The sequence below is a fragment of the Cnephaeus nilssonii genome, assembly GCF_951640355.1.
Source record: "Cnephaeus nilssonii genome assembly, chromosome: 14".
NCBI classification, from domain to species: Eukaryota; Metazoa; Chordata; class Mammalia; order Chiroptera; family Vespertilionidae; genus Cnephaeus; species Cnephaeus nilssonii.
The window spans coordinates 4,329,633-4,351,238 of NC_137085.1; the positions used below are offsets into that span (position 1 = coordinate 4,329,633).

Genomic DNA, 21,606 nt, shown 5'->3' on the forward strand with positions numbered 1-21,606 from the left:
CGGCCTATCTGCCCACGCCCTCTCCTTTCCTCCTGACCACAACCGCAGACCCTCTTGCTAAAATGATTACCGTCACCAAATACTGTCAGCGAGAAACCAGAACCAAAACAGAATTTTGCCAGGAGACGTACCTTCCTGACGCACCCCCACTTCCAGACTAGCGGCTGGCGGATGGGATGTGGGGACAGGAAATCTACATGGCTGGCCAGAACACCAACTGGTACAGCCATTTCGGACCACAGCCCAGTCAAGCGGAAGATGTCAGGAGCCAGCCATTCGGCTCCTAGCTGCCCACCCCAGAGAACAAGCCAGGGTCCCCAGCAGGGATGGACCGATCCCCCAGATCTCAGGGTGCTTCCTGCTGCTGCTCACCAGACTGGCTCTCACTTGTGCCTCTTCGACCAGTCACTGGCTCAGACCTGCAGCTTCCGGAAGAGGCACACGTGCTGCTTCTCCTGCCCCCCCCCTCACCACCAGCTACCAACAGGCCTGTCTCCTCTGCACAGGGAGGGGCTGTTTGCAGCCAACAGTAGGATCCGCCTTCGCTCCTTGTTCTCACAGTGGAGCTGCGCACCGGGGGCTGCACCAGGCTGCTCGCCTGCCTGGCAGCCCAGCAGAGCCCAGCGGGCCAAGGCTCAGCCTTTGAACTGGGAAAATCAAAGGCCATCCTGGCTGGAGGCAGTGCACCGGAAACTCACCCTCAGGCCAATCCTCAAACACAACCGGCCTGGCCCATCCCAGTTCACAGCAAAATATTCTTAATCGCCATTCACTTCTGGAAAGCGACTGCCTTTCCCAGAAACAGCACCTGGAGGCACTCACCCTGAGACTCAGAAGCCCGGTTACCGCAGATCTAGGTCAGACATGGTGCTGCTGCAAGAGCCACTGGCTATCTGAAGGTAAAGGACGCCTGACCTTCACTTAGCAGACTTAAGAGATTCAGACGATCGCATTTTCAGGCACAGGCTCCCATGGCAGGGGCCCAGCAGGAAGCGGGCTTGTCCGTCCTCAGCAGTTTGGAACAGGCTCAGCATGTCCCCAAGTTCATGCCACCCAGTTACCGAGCGCAGTGTCCATTTCCTTCTGCTAAGAATAGAGGGCCCACCTCTGGAGCAACCACATGTGCGGCAGCTGCTCCAATTCACACCCTGCTGCTCTGTTAGGCCACGGGGCAAGGGAGGGGAGGAGGGAGATGCTTACACAGATTCCATTTCCAGGTCATCGTCTTCCTGAGAAAGCTGCAGGTAGGGGTTATCTGAAGCGGGGCGGAACTTGTACCCGGTGAGAACAAAGAACACCAGAGTGGCCATTTCGTCCATGAGCTGCAAATTGAAAACACCCCAAACAAAGGGATGAGCGCCGCTGTTTTCCGGAAAGCACTGGAACTAAACACGCTGACCCCCACCCCCGCCCGGCAACCTGCCACTCCATGGCCCCTCCTCAAACGCCGAGCTGGCTGCCAGGGAGCACTTTCCTCCCAGCTGTGCTGAGGCCTCAGCCAGGCATTCTGCCCAGAGATGACACCTAAGATGCCTAGCTTTACCTGGAATGTCCACTGCTGTGCTTTAAGGGTCATTATATACCCCCACTTCCTACAGTGCCTAACGCATCAAGAGTACTTAAGAGAACAGTCTTCCAGACCATTCGATGGCCTGCCCTAGTGTTAAGCCAGTTCTAGTCACTGCAAAGATACTTCACTATTGACATTATAACAATGGGCAAAGGAGAAGGAAGGTGTGCATCCTAAGCCACTCTAAGTCCTGTAACGGACGGAGACCCGTCTCATCTGGGCTTTAATTACACAGAGTAAACCTTATTCTCTCTGTCTGAGGCTTTTCTCTTCAAAGACTCTTCACATTGAACGCTAACATCAATAATGCAACGCCCTCCAGACTCCTGCAATCCAGCAGTTCTCCCGGATAGCAGCCGGAACTGCAGCCCAGAAGAGAACGAGGTCTCACTGGGCACTGCCAGGTAAACCGTGACTTTAGGCTGCAGCCTCAGGCTGTCTCCGGGACCAGCATACCTGATAGAGCCACTTCCACTGGAACGGAACAGCAAATTTGAGGAAAAATGCAATGATCCTGGTGAAGTATATGTAACATACAATCTAGAGGAAGAGGAAAGAAACGAGAACATCAACACAGAAATTTGGCACCATTTTCTTCTGACAATTTGCTTTCAAATTAACTACAAAACAGACACAGAATGGCTCTGCTAGTCACACTGCAGCGCTTGTTGCTCTCTGGGTGACCACAGTCCGGGGAACAGCCACACACCCACGGGAGGACGAGCATTTCGGTCTGGTTTCTGATGTCAAGACCCCGGGGGTGGTATTTTCCCTCCCAGGTTGGAGGCGTTTTCCAGTAGCAACAGCAAAATAAAGCCACAGGAAGTGCTGACTTGCAGTCTCTGCAGCAGATGCCGGGACGTCCGAGGTGCACACAGCACAAGTGCCAACAATACTCAGTCCTCTAGCAAGGGAGGGGCTGCTGAGAGTGCGACTCGTGGGCCACTCGAGTGTGGCTGGTCGCTGGGACCAGGAAAAATACGTCCACAGGGAAGACAACTCAGAAACTTTCTGTTAGGAGTCAGGAAGCAAACTCCAGAAGACCCATACCTTAAATATTCCAAGAAATTCTGTTCCTAATAATTTAGAGTAAGACCCGCCTTTGGTGCTAATACTTGTCTGAGCCCTTCATGTTGATCTCAGTTCTGTGTTTAGGTGTCACCCCATTTTTGTAAATAAATAAAAAAGTCCCATCAAAGGAGCATCTAATCCTAGGAGAGAACCTAAGCAGTGGTCAGCAAACTGCGGCTCGCGAGCCACGAGCCGTGGTTTGCCGCTCTGTTGACTAATGAGTTTGCCCACCACTGACCTAGACTCTCGATTCCAATAATTACAGGCTGTTGTTGTTCCTTGTGATTAAGCCCCTATCCCAGTGGTCGGCAAACTCATTAGTCAACAGAGCGGCAAACCGCGGCTCGCGAGCTGCAGTTTGCCGACCACTGACCTAGAGAAATAGGCACTCAGCTGCCAACAGTGATCACCGAGGGGAGGCGGCGGCTCGGGGTCAGAGAGGGCGGCGCTGTCTCTATAATCCTGCACTGTAAACGCATCAAGCAGGGATTGCTTTCCTGAGTATGTAAAGCCAAATTTAAAACTAAACTTAAAAAAGAGCAGACACACAATTCCCATATCCAAGGACACAACCTGGTTGGTGGAGTGAAGCCATCACCCCAGGCAGCACCCACCTCATGCACCCACCCTCCTGTGGGATCCCATTTGCTCCACTCATTGTGTACAGATTTAGGATTTTTTTTACTCACCAAGACGTAATAATGTCTGAAAAGCTTCAGCTTTGCTAAGTTAATAGCAGCTAGGGAGAAGAAAGAACAAAACAGAGGCTCGTTAACCTTTCTCATTTGGAAGCGAGAGGCACTCAACACCCTCTCAGTCGAGGGGCCGAGTCTAACACAGGAGCAATGCCCGGGGCACATCTGTGTTTCTGGAAATGCAACCGCTGGGCCGGATCTCCCCCAGTCACTAGGAGTCAGGGACTGTGGGGACAGCAGGCGGGTTGCAGCTCCAGTGCACGGGCAAACCCGCATTTCCCCAGTCCTGGATTCAGTAGCTTCACACCGGCTATGCCAGGAGTATACTGACCCACAGAAACCAGCAGTCACTACAAATCATTAAACATTTCAGCTCTGCCAATGTGGCTGACAGAGCTGCCCCCACTAGGACCAGTCTCAGCGGGGTCCCTGAGCAATCTGGGGGAGCCTCCCACTAGTTCAGGGTGTAAATTCAATTAACAGGAGTGTATCTTGCAAATTTAAATTTCCAGTAAGTGCCTTGTAACAAGTCCTTTAAATACAACCTCCCTGGCTGTGTCCTACCTTTATGATGCTCAAGGTCAGGGAGCCAGGATAGCTAACTTCCTGCCACTGCCTATGGCCATGAAATATTGATGACCACAGAGGGTAGCCTGGCTCCCGCCCCAACGAGCAATCCTTTCATTCATCATAAACCTTCCTACAAGAGGCAAATTAATTTTGCTTAATAGCATTCAATTACTGGTTCCATTAAGAATGGGCCTGTGGATAGCGGAGGTTTGAATGTCCTCTTCCTCCCCCCTCGGCCTCATGCTTAGTGGGTGACAATCAAGCTTAGTTTCCAAAAGAAATTCCCTGAATCCGAAATAATCTTCAAGGTGATTATCGCTACCAGTATCTGCATGAATCTCTTCTGAGAAACCTAATGCACCGATGAAAAGATCAGAAACGCTTTCCGGGAAACTCTAAGTCCCCGACTGGAGAGGCTATTACACCCACCTCCAGCCTGCAAAGGACGCATGCGCGCAGCAGCATTTGCAGAAGCTCAAGGAAAGCACACAGTTCAGCACAGGCTCTTAACTTGTGCTTTCTCTGGTAGCCTTGTGATTTTTTAAATTAAATCTCTCTGGTTCTCAGCCGTTTTTCATTCGCTCTGACTCAGACCAGGCCTGGGATGCCACAGTGACCGGGCGGCGTGGGCTCTGGCCCAGGGGTGGCTGCCCTGCCTCGGGGAAGGTGCACTCACTTAATACTAAGTGCACAGCGTACCGGGGCATGTGCATGAACAGGTGCTCGTCCTCGTCTGGGGATGGGAGAGGAGTCGCAGAGGGCAAGGTATTACACAGAGAAGTGTGGAAAAACTAAATCCCCGCAGGTTTAAAGCTTCACTCATTTGTAGGATCCAGTGTTCCTTTTGTTTCTGTGTGCGTCTCCTGCTCTCCACGCCCCTCCCCCCCCACCCCCCGGGCAGTGGTCAATGAAACAGCAGCTCAGGCCACACCATCCACACACCCAGCCAGCCTCGGGGAACAGCCCTCCCCAACGAGCAAAACGGTTCCTGCACTAACACGGACTCAATCCTCCTCTTCGTGAAGAACTGAGAAAGAGCAGCACCAACAAGTAGACCATCTAAATAACAAAAGTGCTTTAAGTCTCTTGGGAATTTTGCTTGTTGAAATAAATCCTGACAAATGAAACGCCTGCCCTTGAAGGTTCACCAAAACCCATCAGCCTGGGGGGCTGGGGGGGGGGGCGGGAGGAGGGAGGGAGAGAGAGATATCACGCTTTTACTCCCAGATTTCAAGGTGCCGTGAGAGGAATAAGCATGGCTGCCATAGCCTAGCCACACGTGGGGAACGCGCCCAGACCAGGGGCACAGGGTGAAAGAGAGGATCCCAGAGGAGGCGGTGCTAAGCAGAGGCCTGAGCGGGGCTCAGTGGGGAACGAGAGTGGTGAGACCAAGTGGAGCGAATGCTCAGGAAGAGCCAGCATCACCCATGGGGACAAGGGCAGCTCAGCGCATCCGACGGTGGAGAAGCTGGGAGACCAAGAAGCAGGGCTGGGCTGAGGAGGCCGGAGCCGCATCAGCTGGCCCCCTTGTTGGCCAAGGGCCCCCCGAGCCTCTGAAGGGTCTGAAGCAGGGCAGTGCCTCGATCACACCTACATTTTAGACCAACCTCTCTGGAGAAAGGATGGAGAGAACCAAAAAGGAACCCAGTTGAGGTCAGAACCCTCGGATTTGTGGAGGGCCCTCCTGAAGGTGGTGAGGGATTTCTCAGTGCACAGCAGTGGGCGGGCAGGGAGCCAGGCTGATCCCGCCTGCTGGTTGGCTGGGGAAGATGGACGGACAAGGCAATGAGGCCGAGGACCAGAGAGAATTCTTCAGGTGAAGCCTGACGGGCCACTCCCTGTCACAGGGAAGGAAAGCCAGGGTGGGGAGGGAAGGCTGGTTGAGAGAAAGCAGAGGGGTTCCGACAACGTGTGCAGGGAGGGAGGGAGTGGAAGGCGCCGTCCTAACGTCTCCTGGTGTCACATGCATCACGCCACCTGCAGGCTGACTGTGAGGATGGCAGGAACCACTCTGCACCCAGAGGAGTCATCAGCACGGGCACGGATGTCACGCCATCCAGGACACGCGCTGGGACTGACAGATGGGCCTTGGGAACAACCAGTGTTGTCTTTCAGAAATGCAGCCACAATAAGCAGAGCTCCCAAACCCACCAGCATGACAGTCACGTGCAAGACTTCTGTCTACAAGACCGCTGGCCTTGGGACCAGGCTCCCGGGCCCACATGGGTGCTGTAGGCACAGCTGAGGCAGCGGAGGGAGGGAGGAGGCTTACTCTTTGCAGCAAGGACAGGAGTGGGTAACAGTGCAGGACCTGCCGCTTCCTGGCTGTGGCACCTCAGGCAGGTCTCCTAACCTCTCTGAGGCTGTTTCTTCATCTGTGAAACAAGAACACCAATGCCTACCACTGGGGCTGTTGGGGCAGCCAGTGAGCACCTGAGGAGTGGCTGGTGTCCCAGTACCAGGATTATATTAGGTTACACCTGATGAATCCAATACCAAATGTGGCATTTGCTGTGTTCCAGTGGCTGCCACCTAAGGCACAAATCCAAACTGGAATAATGGTGACCTGGGACTGCCAGAGGGCCCAGGGCTCCCCGGGCGGATGCAGTGCTGCCCGGTGCATGCGACATGAGTCAGCCCGCTGTGCCCGGGTCGCCTGCTCCAGGACGGGACACTTCACCAGCTGAACCAACGAGCACTGACACAGCAGGCAGCAGCCTGGAAGCCCAAACCTCCCCAGCTTCTTCCAAAAAAGCTTTCCCTGGAGTTAAGGATGCTGACAGCTTGCTGTTCGCTGGACCACAGCAGGCTGGGCCCGGGGAGTAAAAGGCTCACCAAGTCTGGGCTGGCTATTTCTGACCCACCACGAGGAACAGCAAATATGGTAAAAGAATGAGCATGGTGAGAAGAAAAATGCCTCCGACAGGAGCCAGGAGACCTACATTCCAGGGCCTGCACCATCATCACGCCGGGTGCCAAGTCCGGCTGGCACTCCTTCTCAGCAGCGTCTCCTCATTTGGAGAATTTCTTTAGGGCAGTGCTGCTGCTGCTTTTTTTTTTTTTTTAAATATATTTTTATTGATTTCAGAGAGGAATGGAGAGGGAGAGATAGAAACATCAATGATGAAAGAGAATCACTGATTGGCTGCCTCCTGCACATCCCACACTGGGGACCGCGCCCACAACCTGGGCACGTACCCTTGACCAGAATCGAGCCCGGGACCCTTCAGTCCGCAGGCCGACGCTCTATCACTGAGCCACACCGGGTAGGGCTATGGCAGTGCTTCTTAACCTCGCGAGCACAGAATCACCAACTTCACTGGAAACCTCCGGGGAAGAGGGAGGAGAGATGGGGCAGGGGGGCAGAGCATGTACACCTGCTTCAGGAGCTCCTGCAGGCTGACCTGCTGGGGGATCCCTCTTCCTCCCATCACTCTCAAAAAAATGGCCAGATGGGATAAAAGGGGACATATGTAATACTTTCAACATGACGATTAAAAATAAAATTTGTTTTTTTGGCATGTGCTTCTTAATGACGAGAACAGGACAAATGCCCACGGAGGCGGAAAGCGCCCGCCCTTCTGAATGCTAACAAGTCAGTGCTCGCGCTGACCCAGCAGCAAAGGAGCAAATATCCGCCATCTTGGGGGAGGTGGGGGCGCCTCCCCTTCCCTAGACGGCGCCTTCCCTCCCTAAGCCAAAGAGCAGCTCAGCAGGCTGGCCAGCAGACAGACCGCCGCCCCCACCTCCCAGCACACCTCCCTGGACGGCGTGGGGACCGTGACAATGAGAAGAACTGTGGCGCTGGTCCTCACCACCACGCGGTACTAACTGTGTGCCAGGCACCGGGCTGGTCACTGTCTGGGGTTCATCTCACTGACCCTCACGGCAGCCTCTAAGAGGGAGGGCATCATTACCGCTGCCTCACAGGTGACAGGCAGAGGCCTGGGGTTAGTCAGTTACCAAGGTCACACAGCTTATAAGTGGAGGCCAGTCCTCACTCCTACACTCTGCGCTGAGAAAGGCACCCTCACTCTGTCATCCACTGGCGGCTCAGACGCAATCACGGCTCAGAAAGCCAGGCAATGCCCAGGGGCTGCCAGCCAGCCATCTCGAGGAGTTAATCCTAACTTATTTATGGGACACTGAGCAAAAGGCCCACAGCTGCCACTTAAAGGGTAAAAAATTTCCAAAACAATCTTTCCCTGGTGTGGAAAGCCTCGAGGCTTAAAAACATCCCTATCTACCCATCATCCTTTTCTCCTGCTTTCTCCCTGCTGCACTGCAGAGGGACTTTTCAATCAAACACAAAAATGAAAGAAATGATGATGGCCCACGAATGGCATCAGTCGCTGTGACTCACCCCCACCCTCCGCGCTTCCACAGTCTGCTGAGGCTGGGGCTCGAGCACACTGCACAAGGGGACAGGTGGCTTTCCACATCAGGGTCCAGCACAGCCTAGCAAGCTGACCTGGGATCACACTGGTCCCAAGCCAGTCCTCTAAGGCAGCGACACTCTGGAGAGTGACTAGCCTACGGGGTGCCGTCTGGCCTCCACTAAGTGGATACCCCACTAATCCATCTCACAAACACGGGATCCAGAGCAAATATGAAAAAGGCTGTGATAGAGGATAAAATTTCTTGATTTTCAAAATGTTGTCACATGAAAAGTGGTTCAAAATACATTTCCAATATACATTTAAATACTTCTTAAAAATTGATTTCAGAGAGGAAGGAGAGGGAGAGACAGAAACATCAATGAGAGAGAAACACTGATAGGCTGCCTCCCGCACACCCCACACTGGGGATTGAGCCGGCAACCCAGGCATGTGTCCTGACTGGGAATCGAATCATGACCCCCTGGTTCAATAGGTCGACGCTCAACCACTGAACCACACTGGCCGGCTAAACATGGTAACTTCTTACATCCGTGTGAGCTTCACAGCTTTCAAAGTGCTCCCTGGGAAGCCGCAGGCAACATCACTCCACTGCCTGTGGCAGCCCGGAGTGGGAGGCTCTCCGTGAAGGCCTGGAGAGCAAGTGTTCTAGGCCTGTGGGCCGACAGTCTCTGCCATAACTCACTGACTCTGGCGTAGTCGCAAAAGACAACACGTACAGATGGGCACGGCGGAGTTCCAACAGAACTATTCACAGAAACGGGTGGGGCCCTTCTCCTTTCTCGCCAGTGGGCTTTTCATTAGGTTTGTTTCTATAAAAACACCCCAAATAAAACATTTTTTTGGCCCTGGCCAGTTTGGCTTAGTGAATAGAACGTCGGCCTATGGACTGAAGGGTCCCGGGTTCGATTCCGGTCAGGGGTACATGCCTGGGTTGCAGGCTCGATCCCCAGTGGGGGGCATGCAGGAGGTGGCCGATCAATGATTCTTATCATTGATGTTTCTATCTCTTTCTCCTTCTCCCTTCCTCTCTGAAATCAATATATATATATATACATATATATATATATATAACACACACATTTTTTTGGTATTTGCTGCACAGAACAAATGGATTTCTTAAACAGTCACAAGAACCTGACCAAGGAAGCTTGAAATGAGCTCAACAACACAGGAAAAAAGAACGAGGCAGCCTTTCAGGCCCATTCATGGTCATCATGACAACACAACGAGAGACTCAAGCTTCATCCCTAATACATGGTTCTCAAACTTTTGGTCTCAGGACCCCTTCACACTTTTAAAAAGTACTGAGAACCCCCAAGAACTTTTGTTTATGTGGGTAAAATCTATCAATATTTACCACATTAGAAATTACAACAAATTTTAAAAATCTACATATATAAAAGCCTAAGTGACCGGCCGACCAGTAGCTATGATGCGCACTGACCACCAGGGGGAAGATGCTCAATGCAGCAGAAACCACAGGCATGGAAACATGGAACAAACTGATGAATCTCAGAGGGAGGAGGGGAGGGGGGAGGATGGGAAGAGATTAACCAAAGATCTTATATGCATACTAGAGGCCCGGTGCAGTGGGGTCCCTCGGCCTGGCCTGCACCCTCTCGCAATCCGGGACCCCTAGGGGGATGTTGGAGAGCCAGTTTCAGCTGGACCCCCGCAGGCCAGGCCAAGGAACCCCACCGGTGCACGAATCCATGCACCGGGCCTCTAGTATTTAATAATTCATTTAAAAGTGACAAAATTAATAAATAATATCTTTCTTAAAAATAATGGAAATTTTCCTGAGAAGCGTGGGACTGTTTCCCACTTTTGTCACTGTCTCTCCTGTCTGGCTGAGTAAACACAGTGGACTCCCAGTGTGCTGGGAAGGAGTGTCTGGTTGAAGGAGATGGAGAAAGTATGGCCTTAGGAGAGATGCAGGCCCTGTCAGGTAGCTGTGAGCAGTCTTTTTTTTTTTTAAATATATTTTTTTTATTGATTTCAGAGCGGAAGGGAGAGGGAGAGAGAGATAGAAACATCAATGATGAGAGAGAATCGTCGATCGGCTGCCTCCTGCACGACCCCCACTGGGGATCGAGCCCGCAACCTGGGCATGTGCCCTTGGCCGGAATTGAATACGGGACCCTTCAGTCTGCAGGCCGACGCTCTATCCACTGAGCCAAACCGAGTAGGGCTGTGAGCAGTCTTTACACTAAAATTTGACAAATGGCAGCTGCTGGAAGATAGAGGGGACTCTGAGACTGCAGCCATGAACTTGCATGCTGTCACACTGCTGACCCCACTGGTCCCTGCTGCCCTCTGAAGGGACCTTTGTTATTGACGCGGCTGTTGTGTGACATGCGCTGATCAGGTGAAGAACACTGCTCCACTGTGCTCTACACATCTTGGAAACACGGAAACTTTGAACATAAGTACTTTTCTTACAGTCACTTTTGTTACTATCAGCCCTGCTCCCATCAGAAGTCTTTTAAGAACCAGAAGCTGCTGAGCTGAGCCTGCAGTCGTGGACCCAAGTTTTCCTAAATTAAAAACTGTGCTTTCAAGAGAGAATTAGGTCACTGGCAACAAATAGTTCGTTGTTTTCCTGAAGTGACATGCTTACTTTGATCATTTTCAAGAAAAAGTCGGATCCTTTGTGGTTCATAAGGGTGACGGCTGGGTGTTCACATCCCCGTGTGCGATGTGCCTCCCTCAAACCTTGTTGGGCACATTACCCGTCTGATGGAAAAGGAAAAGACTCTGCCAAAACGCAGTCCGAGTAACCACAATGTGACCGTCACCATTCTTTCAGACACCAGCGGTGTCCCAAAAGGAGAGGCCAGTTCAGCCTGCCACTCAGACACCCGCCCAGGCTTCCTCAGACAGTCGTCACGCTGCGGCACCCAGCACAAGTGCTTCCTGCAACCGTCCCGCCCCATCACACAGGACGTGAAAAGACGTACTCGTGCAGCTTCCACAATTCATCAAGGCCGCTCTTGAAACGAGCCTTTCCCACCCCCTGAAGGTAGGTGGCAATGAAGAATGCTCTGGCCCCTCACAGACTTTGGTGCTGCTGCCTTGAACCCCACTCAGTGCCAGCTGGTTGACCCACTTCTGCACCATCAGTGCAAATGCCAACAGCGAAAAAGGCTGAGCATCTTATTAGAAAAACAGCTTTGACCCCAAGGACCCTCTTGTGAACTGCTGCACTGACAAATACTTACGGCTACAGCAGCTCAGAACAAAGCCTCCATAAACCCCACTAGCCAATCGCTATCGGCTTACATGCTTTGGAAGCTCACATATAAAGGCTAAAATTTCTCAGAATACGCCCTCTAAATTTTCCTCAGAAACAAGAAAAAACAAGTGATCAGGAGCAGAAATAGTGAATAAATGTACGGTGTACACTCCCAAGCCAGTCCTCTAAGGTAGCGACACTGGAGAGCAGCAGACAGGGATGCAGGCGCAAGGGCAGTACCAGCCAGGAGAGCTTGGCAGGCAAACAGCGGGCCCGCAGCTAGGCGTGCCATGCGAGACTCAATTACACTTCCTCCCAGAGGACACAACCAGCACTGACTCAAAACGACAGGACCTGACAGAGGCGGGTCTGTGACAAGAGACAAAGATACAGCTTAAGCCCTAGCCAGTTTGGCTCAGTGGATAGAACGTCGGCCTGCGGACTAAAGGGTCCCAGGTTCAATTCCAGCCAAGGGCACATGTGTGGGTTGTAGGCTAGATCCCCCCCAGTAGGGGGTGTGCAGGAGGCAGCAAATCAATGATTCTATCTCCTCATTGATGTTTCTATTTCTCTCTCTCCCTTTCTCTTTGAAATCAATAAAAATACTTTTTTTTTTTTTTTTTAAAAAGATACAGCATGCCAAAACTGGTTTGGCTCAGTGGATAGAGCGTCAGCCTGCGGACAGAAGGGTCCCAGGTTCGATTCCGGTCAAGGGCACGTACATTGGTTGTGGGCACATCCCGAGTAGGGGGTGTGCAGGAGGCAGCTGATTGATGTTTCTCTCTCATCGATGTTTCTAGCTCTCTATCCCTCTCCCTTCCTCTCTATAAAAAAAAATCAATAAAATATATTAAAAAAAAAAAAGATACAGCTTAAGGACAGTGGGCAGCTTCATCCTTAATGTTAATGTTTCCCTCAGGTTCAGTCAAAAGGAATCCAGACACAAAGAAGTAAACAGAACCCAAACAAACACCCCCTGCCCGCTGAGTGCAGCCCCAGGCCCAGGAACGACTATACATAGCGCCTCCCCTGCTTGCAGTTAGTCAGCCTGGACTGCACTTACTCTGAGTCTTAAGCCCAGGTCAGTGTCAAGGTCACGCAATAAGTCAGTAGAATAATGAGCCTAAGAACAGGTTCCATGTAGCAACTGCTTCCAAATCCAGGAGAAGACATTCCTGCCCATGGTCTTCACTTTGCCAGTGGCCTCTAGGATGGGCTAGACCTCGGGTGGGGTGAGCTGAGGGGCACAGAGGGTCGACCACAGTATCCCGGAACCGTCGGTTAGTCAGCCACGGGCTCACTCCAGCTTTCATGCACCGGCCCGCTTCTGTCCTGGAGTGGACGGACACGCAAGGTGCCGCCACTCGGCAGTCACAGTCAGGCTGGCTCCCAGCACTGGGGTCGGGGTGGGGATGGATGTGTGCTGTTCCTGCGAGTTCTCTGCAGGGCAGACCTCAGCCTTGGGAACAGACCGCCCTGACTCTGGAAGTGTCACAGCGTAAGCATTTTTCAAAGTACGGACTGAAGTATGCACTTGCAGATTAGCTTAAATGCATCCCGTGGCCTAAATCAACTCAGTGAAAGAACATGAATCAAGAAGACATCCCTAGCCCTGACCGGTTTGGCTCAGTGGATAGAGCATCGGCCTTCGGACTGAAGGGTCCCGGGTTCGATTCCGGTCAAGGGCATGTACCTTGGTTGCGGGCACATCCCCAGTAGGGGGTGTGCAAGAGGCAGCTGATCGATGTTTCTCTCTCATTGATGTTTCTAACTCTCTATCCCTCTCCCTTCCTCTCTGTAAAAAATCAATAAAATATATTAAAAAAAAGAAGACATCCCTATTCTAATCTACTCTGTCCCTTTCAAAGGGCTCGCGGTATTTACTGATGAGGAATGGGTGCTTTCTTAACAGTATGTCATCCTGAGAATGGTGAATGAGTCCTGGCGTGCTTGCTTGCCTTCCAGTTTTCATATTCGCTCTCTGCTGTCACCTGGTGGAACAAACGAGGAACTGCCTCATGTGCCCCAGGTGAGGACAAAAGCTTGCCTTTCTCTTTACTACAGCTGCTGGGGGACAAGTAAGACCCATCCTGGGCTTCACCTGCTGTGCTACCGACCCCGCCAGAGCTTAGTAAGTCTTCAGCCAATGACCACCCTCTCACGGAGTAAACCGTCACAGAGACAGCTATCCCCAGGCCTTCTCAAAGCAAGGTAGAGAAGGCAGAGAGACAGAGGGGCCAGATGATGGAGGTGAGGAAGAATGAAGGGGGGAAGGATGAAGCCAAGAAAAAAAGCACAGATTACATTTATCAACCAAAATACATTGCCCTTGGGATTCTCAAACATTTTCAGCTGAACAGCCAGTCAAAAAACAAATCCAAATACTGAAGTGTACTATAAAGATGACAAATTAAATGTCTTATCTCTGTATAATAAATTAAGAGAAAGACCTATTCTTTAAGTTACAAGAACAATAAAAGCAACTTACGTGCACTGAAGAAGAAAAAAACAAAAACAAAAAACAACAACACAAGAATAGCTCCAAACTATAATTATAGCCAGAAGGTGGGTTCTTATTTTCAGCTTTGGATTTTTCTGTTTGTAAGGTGCTTTACTTAAATTCTAGTTTGTGTTTTATTTTTTGCAATTTTCCTTTACCCCTTCCCAGAAGGCAGGAGGGCTCTGGGAGCTCCATGGCTGGAGGAAGGCTATGCAGCATGATCTGAGCAGAAGACTGTGGGGTTGGCCTTGGGAGAGGGGCTTGAGCACTGCTCGGGCTCCCAGTCTAGGCAGAACCCTCACACAGCGGCTGCGCTGAGCAAGAGCGTTACACGGGCCAGACGGCAGGAATCTCAATAGAAGCTATTTCGGCCAAACCAGAATACTCCCGAATGCTGTGCTCTAAGAACCCCAGGATCTTGCCCAACACAGGTGTGAAGCTTTAATCGGGTTTAATTCACTTTTAAGTAATGACCTGACATTAACTGAATAGCAAGTGTGAAATAAGATTGGTACCTACTACTTGTTTTCCACATTTCCTAAACTGAATCCACATCTATAGATATAAAAGGCTAATATGCAAAGTGTCCCCTCGGGAGTTCGACCGGGAGACCAGGAGTTTAACTGCTCGCTATGACATGTGCTGACCACTGGGGGGCAATCACCAGCGGTGGCTGGGTGCTGAGGGAGTGAGGGAAGGAGGAGGCCGGGAGGCAGGGAACCTGATAGGCCCTGATCGCCGGCCAGGCCTAAGGACCCTAACTGTGCATGAATTTCATGCACCGGGCCTTTAGTTACTATTATAATCAGAAAACAGATCAGCAACTTACATTTAACAACAAATGAATAATCTGCCTTAAAGAACATCACTATCAGCCCTAGCCAGTTTGGCTCAGTGGATAGAGTGTCGGCCTGTGGACTGAAGGGTCCCAGGTTTGATTCCAGCCAAGGGCACATGCCTGGGTTGCAGGCTCGATTCCCAGTAGGGGGCGTGCAGGAGGCAGCCGATCAATGATTCTCTCTCATCATTGATGTTTCTATCTCTCTATCCCTCTCTCTTCCTCTCTGAAATCAATAAAAATACATATTTCTTTAAAAACTAGTAAAGAAAAGGTATAAGATCCTTTTTAAAAAAAAACCACCACCACTTGGAGACAAATATAAAATTTAAAAAGAAGAAGAAAAGAAAGAACATCACTGTCAGTGCTGAGTGATCTCATGGACCCAGAGGCAGCTCCGCCCTTCGAGAGCACTGCTCCCAACCCCCACCCAACCCCCGCCCCCCCCCCCGCCCCCCCCCGACAGCCCGCAGTCGGGACATTATTCCAATCAGCCCAGGAACACACAAAACATTTCCTTTGTGGCTTCTCTGACGGAGCAGGCGTGGTTGGAAAATGTAGGAGATGCAAAAGGGCTTTAATGGCACAACCATTTAAAAATCAGAGTTTAAAGGTTCTTTCCGCAGCAGGCTCACTTTAAATTAATACCAACACATCCACTTTGGAAGCGTGTTCCATCAGCAGGGATGGATGCTTTACACATAGCCACCTCCATCCATCAAACCACCTGCTCTCACAGTCAAGTGCTACCTGGTCCTTCCAAGACAAGATTTCTCTTTCTGACTCAGTTTAGAGAAGGTGAAAATCACACTCACGAGTGGGAATGACCTGAATCAGCTTATGATAAGCAGCGGTCACCCCCAAGTCTCCTCACGCAGCAGGGCTCTGTGTTGTGCGCCATCTGCGTCATCTTCACCAAACATCCCTCAGCGGCTCTTACAAAGCCCCCAAGCTCCCCAAGCAGGCGCCCCCATTCTGCTCCTGGGGAGACAGCCCAGAGACACACCCTTCCTCCTCCACCTCCCAGCAGTGCCCAGGCGCGTGGCTTTGGGGAAGGCTGAGCAGCGGGAAGAGAGCTCCAGGGAACTTGCCTTTTCCATCTGTTGCTGATGCTTCTTGTAAATGCCTGATTGACCTAAAAACAAACATTTGGGAACAAAAGGTTAGCTAACAAACCTGCACTCGTCTCTACTTCCAGGGCGAGTAACGAGGCCTGAAATCCTCGATTATAAACTCATATGGTTAAACTGGACGATTTTAGACTCTCCCTAACCATGTGATCCTTGATAATCACCACTTCAGCAATGTATGGTGCATAAGCCTAAGGTACAGATGCCCTGCTGACCAAAAACTGTCTGGCAGAGGCCTGGGCATGAGGAGACAAACATTCCTGATCTCTCTAATCTCTCATTCCTACGACTACCCCCCACCCCCCATCCCCCACTAAGACAATGGAGCATCATGGATCTCACCTGCTCCCGGGAGACACTGCGTTTGAAAGTCTAGGTCTAGGAGCTGTGCACGTGGCTTCATACAAACCCAGTCTTTCACTGACTAGAGATTTGTAACTTGGCTGAGAAATGCAGGCCTCCAGGGAGTCTCTTTTCCGGCTGGGATGTGCTGGTAACTAATGACTGTCATTACCGTTTGGGCAGGAGAACATTAATGTGATTAAAGCAGCTGCAGATCAGATTCTAGGCAGAGTTCAGCCAGGGAAAGACCATCTACGGATGAGCACAACACAGGCAGCTACGGGCCAGGGGGAAGACGGTCAGACCGGGCTGGAGGCGTAACGAGCCCACCACTCTCTACTGGACTCTGAATGAATCACTTCTCCTAAAGCCCCGTGGTCTGCCCACTTGTGAGAACCGAATGGAGCAACATGTGAAAGTAAGCAGGACAAAGGTGACACCAAACGAACGCTGCTGAATTGGCATGTCTTGTGTGTTTTTAGATAGGGGGAGTTTTAACTAGGGTGCTCAACAATGACTGATTTGAGACTCAGCATTTAAAAATGGATGTTTTTATGTAACAAAAATTAAACTTAAACAAATATTAGACATTAATTATAGTAAAGGATATGCTCTAAGAATGGGAGTAAAAGCTATTTGGTTCTCCGTGGTACCACCAGCTCAGATCTTAGTGATGATCAAGCAGGATGATGCAACCTCTGTCATAATTAGAAGTGTGTAAACCATGGCACGTGTGTTCCTCAAATAGTTTGCCAAATAGCTGTCCACGTCTGTTACAGCTACTGAGCAAATGGGTTGACACGAATCCTTAATGTGTACATCAAGCATGTCAAACTTGAGGCCAGCCGGCCACATGCCTCTTTTATTTAAATGAGACATAACGAGGCATTAAGAGATCAATACATCTCCTCATTTACTGGTAATTTCTCCAATTGATCTAGAGCAAGCATGTCAAACTCGCGGCCCACAAGGAATATTTTTGCGGCCCAGCCAACATAAAGGTATGTAAGAAACGTTTTAATAAAAATTTTGTAACTTAATTTTTACAATATCGTGTTGCATTCATTTCCCTTACACGCCTTAAGCGCAGACGCACCATTTCTCTCCACTAACACTAGCACCAAATATTTTAGCAGCCAATTGCCATATCATTAGTTTTGTACTGACTGGTTTCGTGTGTGCAACAGGAAATATTTCGCTTTGGAAGAACAAAAAAATAGGTTTATTTGTGTTACACTTATTAATTTGTGCAGTTATTCAGTGTCTGGTAAGTTAATATTCAATAAAAATATTGATTTTTTTAAAAAATGTTCTATTATTTTGTTAATGTGACTCATTTATTTCAGCCCTTTGTATTCAGCATGTCCCTATCGAAATAAACCTACGTTTCTATGAAAATGGAAGCTTTGGTTTGTTTGTGGCCCACATAACCTTAACCCTTGCTTATTTGGCCCATGTTAGCCTTTGAGTTTGACATGCTTGATCTAGAGCCTCTAGACCATCCATCACCTTTCCAAATACTGTGTACTTCATGTCCAAATGTGGCTGCTTCTTAAATCTCCTCTCTGGTACCTGACTTTTCTCACTGCACAGCCTTTCAGAACATTCACCTTACAGAAGCTTGCCTGCGGCATCGGCTTGTCAGTGCTGTAAGTGGCACGAGGCCGGCAGTGGCCCTCTGTACCTCTATAGCGTGTCTGGGTCTCCCCGTGCGCCCTTGACCCTTCTACTTTGCTGAGTGGCAGGTGTGAGTAGTCTTACTCTTCCCGAGCAATAGGCTGCTCTTTCTTTCTTTTGAAATGTTTGTGTTTAACCGATGATATACGCTGGGGGACATGATCTCAAAAGCTCCCAGGACACTTCCTGCCTGAAGACAATGCTGGCCATCTTGTCACAGAAACCTGGGTTAACTTCTTCGTGAGCAGGATATGAGGAGGCTGCAGAGATGAAAAATCTCATTCGAAATCTCTTCTCTGCTGAATTGATACCTGTACACGCATGATATATGATGGAATGAGGGTTAAGTATTCCCACGTGCTCTCTCCCACCAAGATGTCTCTCTGTGCTTGCTCCTGAGCCAATTAGGAGTGAATCTAATTGGCTGGAATGAGGACTACACTCCATTGGCACCATGTTCTAAGTCAGTGGTCGGCAAACTCATTAGTCAACAGAGCCAAATATCAACAGTATAACGATTGAAATTTCTTTTGAGAGCCAAATTTTTTAAACTTAAACTTCTTCTAACGCCACTTCTTCAAAAGACTTGCCCAGGCCATGGTCTTTTGTGGAAGAGCCACACTCAAGGGGCCAAAGAGCTGCATGTGGCTCGCGAGCCGCAGTTTGCTGACCACGGTTCTAAGTAATCAGAGTAAGTAAATGACTTATAAACCCAGGATCCTAAAAAATACTGACTTACGTGCATGGGGCATTGCAGTGTGGAACACCTCACCTCGAATAGGAAGCAGGAAAATCTACTGTTTTTAAAGTTTATTCCAAAATAATTCACTGCTTTCAAGGAGCACGGAACTAGATCATTGTAAGGGAAGTGTCTTATTTTTGCTCGCCTTTTCCCTCTACTGGCTTCCCAGAGGACCAACAATTTCCTTCACTTGCATGAGGCTGAATGAGGCATTTTCTCATCAAGCGCTGACCTGGCACTCACACTCCTTTACAAGCTCCGCACCCAACGCCTGCCATGTCCGGAGTAGAGCCACCATTCTGATGTCCAAACGTTTACATGCTGAGAACTAGCACTAGGTTTTCTTTTTTAAAATGTTTTTATTGTTTCAGAGAGGAAGGGAGAGGGGGTAGAAACATCAATGGTCAGAGAGAATCATTGATCGCTGCCTCTTGCACGCCCCCTACAGGGATGGAGCCCGCAACTGGCTTGATACCCAGTGGGAGGCGTGCAGGCATGTGCCCCTGGAACCTGACCTCCTGGTTCACGAGTCAACCCTTAACCACGGAGACACACGGGCTGGGCACTACCACTAGTTTCATGTTAACGTACTTCCTTTCTCCCCATCCACCTTGGCAAGAAAAGCTTCTTTATGGGCCTCCGTCAACCCCTTTCCTTCCAAACCCACGCTGCTGTTTACACTGCTGCTGAGCTCTCCTTCCCAGGCCCTCTCTGGGCCAGCCTGCGCTGCCAACCAGCCGCGCTGCCAGACTGGCTCCATCAGAGCCCCCGGGGAACCTGACAAGACACAAAGCCGGGTCCTGAGACGATTCAAACGGTCTGGGACCCAGAAAACTGTGTGTTACACAGATGGCTGCTGAGTCCCAGTTTGGGAATAGTTGGCCCAGCTGCCGGGTGTGACAGACAAGCCCCATGGGGTGCACACAGCCTCCCTCCCTGCGGGTACTCACCACACCACTGGGAAGAGGATGGCCCCACAGCACAGCAGGTCCACCAGAAACAGAGAATCCTTCCACAAGGCATACTCCGTCGTCCCCTCCTCGGTGGATTCTATGATGATGTAGGCCACATTTGCCAGGACCTACAGGGCAGAGAAGTCGGTGAGGCCCCAGAACACGGGTACATTCTCACAACAGCAGCCCCAACGGGGGAGGTGGGGGGAGGGGACACTGGAGCCAGTAGGCCCCCAACCTATGGCCACAGCAGCACTCCCACGTGCTCTCTCCCACCAAGACGCCGTCTCTGCTTGCTCCTGAGCTTGTGACTGCTCTGGCCAGCAGAGTAAGGTGGAGTGACGCCCGGCGATGTCCAAGGTACGTCAGACAAAGGACACAGCTTCTACCTGGCTCTCTAGAGAAACACCTGTGGAGCCCAGGGCCTTCTTGTAAGAAGTCTGCCTGCTCGGAGCTGCCATGTTGAAGAGACCAGGCAGAGAGAGAGAAGGAGCCCCAGGAGCCCCAGGAGCCCCCGCCCCATGTGATCAAGTCTCTCCAGCCCAGAGAAAGAGGCAAGTGGAGACAGCCAGGCGACCCAGCTCTGGCCACCGTCTGACTGTAACTGGTGGGACAGCAAGTCAGACCTCCCAGCTAAGCCACTCCCAACCCACAGAGAACAGAGAGAGACTGAATGGTGGGCTGTTGTACAGCAGCGGCTACCCAGGCCACGCGGTTTCTCAAGTACCCTAGGCCTCCGTCACCAGGCGCCGCACTTTACTTCCTGTTTAGCCACAATGCCCAGGCTCCTCAGTGACTGCACCTCTGCTAAGTGCCAGATGATGTCATCAGAGACCAGAGCGACAAGAGCGGCCGATTGCAGCCACTGGCTGAGGAGCCACATCGCCCTCCCGGGAGTAACTCCAGCCCAGGTCCTCTGTTCACAGGAACAGCTGTGCTTCCCACGGAGTTCAGCTGTGCCCGTGTTCTCCTCCCATTTCCAGTTAAGGCTGTTTGCGTGTTCAGTCTGTTAAGCTCTCTGCATGTTCTGAGAAGTCCGGCAGCTGCCTAAACCGAGACGGCAACATCTGGAAACCTGCGGTGCTCCTCAGCACACGGGGAACAGCCCATGAGATGTTCTTTCGAAGACCACGGCTAGGTGTGGACCAGTCCAATCCCACCCCCACCCCCACCCCCACCCCACCCCCACCCTCCACGAGGCCGTGCTCCCAATCCTTGCCTGACGTGCTGCTCGCAGCGGTCATGTTCCACTTTAATAAAAATGCAAAACCCGCTGCGCTATATTGGGAAGGCTCCAAGTGCAGTTTCTCTTTCCGTCTAGGCCTTACACAGCTAAGTCACCACAAAAGCCGTACGTCACTTGAATACTGATGCAAAAAGGATTCTGAAATGTCAGTCTCCCCCCGACACGCAGCATCTGGCTCCTCCTAAAGCCCAGTCCATCCTCGCCCCTGTCTCTGTGGCTCCACCTGCGAAGACAGAGTGGAGAACAGGCTTCCACAGCCCGAACCCCTCACTGCACGTCCTTGCTTCCAGTCCCCGAGGTGCCGTGTGCGGCAGGGGGCAGTGACGCTCTTGAAACGCCACTGTATGCAGCACTCACTTCTTACGGAAATGCGCAGCGGCTCCCATGGCCAGAAAGAGGCCGTTTTAACTCTTCAGGCTGCTGTGTAAGGCCTTCCTAGGCTAGTCCCCATGTTGAAATGTACGTTTATTTGTTAAATGCCATTTCTCCGAGTGACCTGCCACATGACCGTGTGCGCTGCTCCTCCGGACGAACAAATGGGGGGCAGTGGGGAGGACTGAGCCCCATCACAGCACAGTTAGGCCAGGAGGAAGTCCACAGTGAAGGAGAGAGAGTGGCTACTAGAGGAAAAGGGACT

The 21,606-nt window shown here is 51.0% G+C and overlaps 1 protein-coding gene across 1 annotated transcript in view; it reads right to left on the minus strand.

The window, feature by feature from the left end:
* GPR107 (G protein-coupled receptor 107) overlaps nt 1-21,606 on the minus strand; it is a 58,777-nt gene that overhangs the window by 8,653 nt on the left and 28,518 nt on the right. The window contains exons 13-17 of the mRNA XM_079791238.1: nt 19,721-19,851; nt 15,971-16,014; nt 3,331-3,380; nt 2,027-2,110; nt 1,201-1,322 (exon numbers count right to left, since the gene is read on the minus strand). Of these exons, the coding sequence (XP_079647364.1) occupies nt 1,201-1,322; nt 2,027-2,110; nt 3,331-3,380; nt 15,971-16,014; nt 19,721-19,851 (431 nt within the window). The remainder of the gene's footprint in view (nt 1-1,200; nt 1,323-2,026; nt 2,111-3,330; nt 3,381-15,970; nt 16,015-19,720; nt 19,852-21,606) is intronic.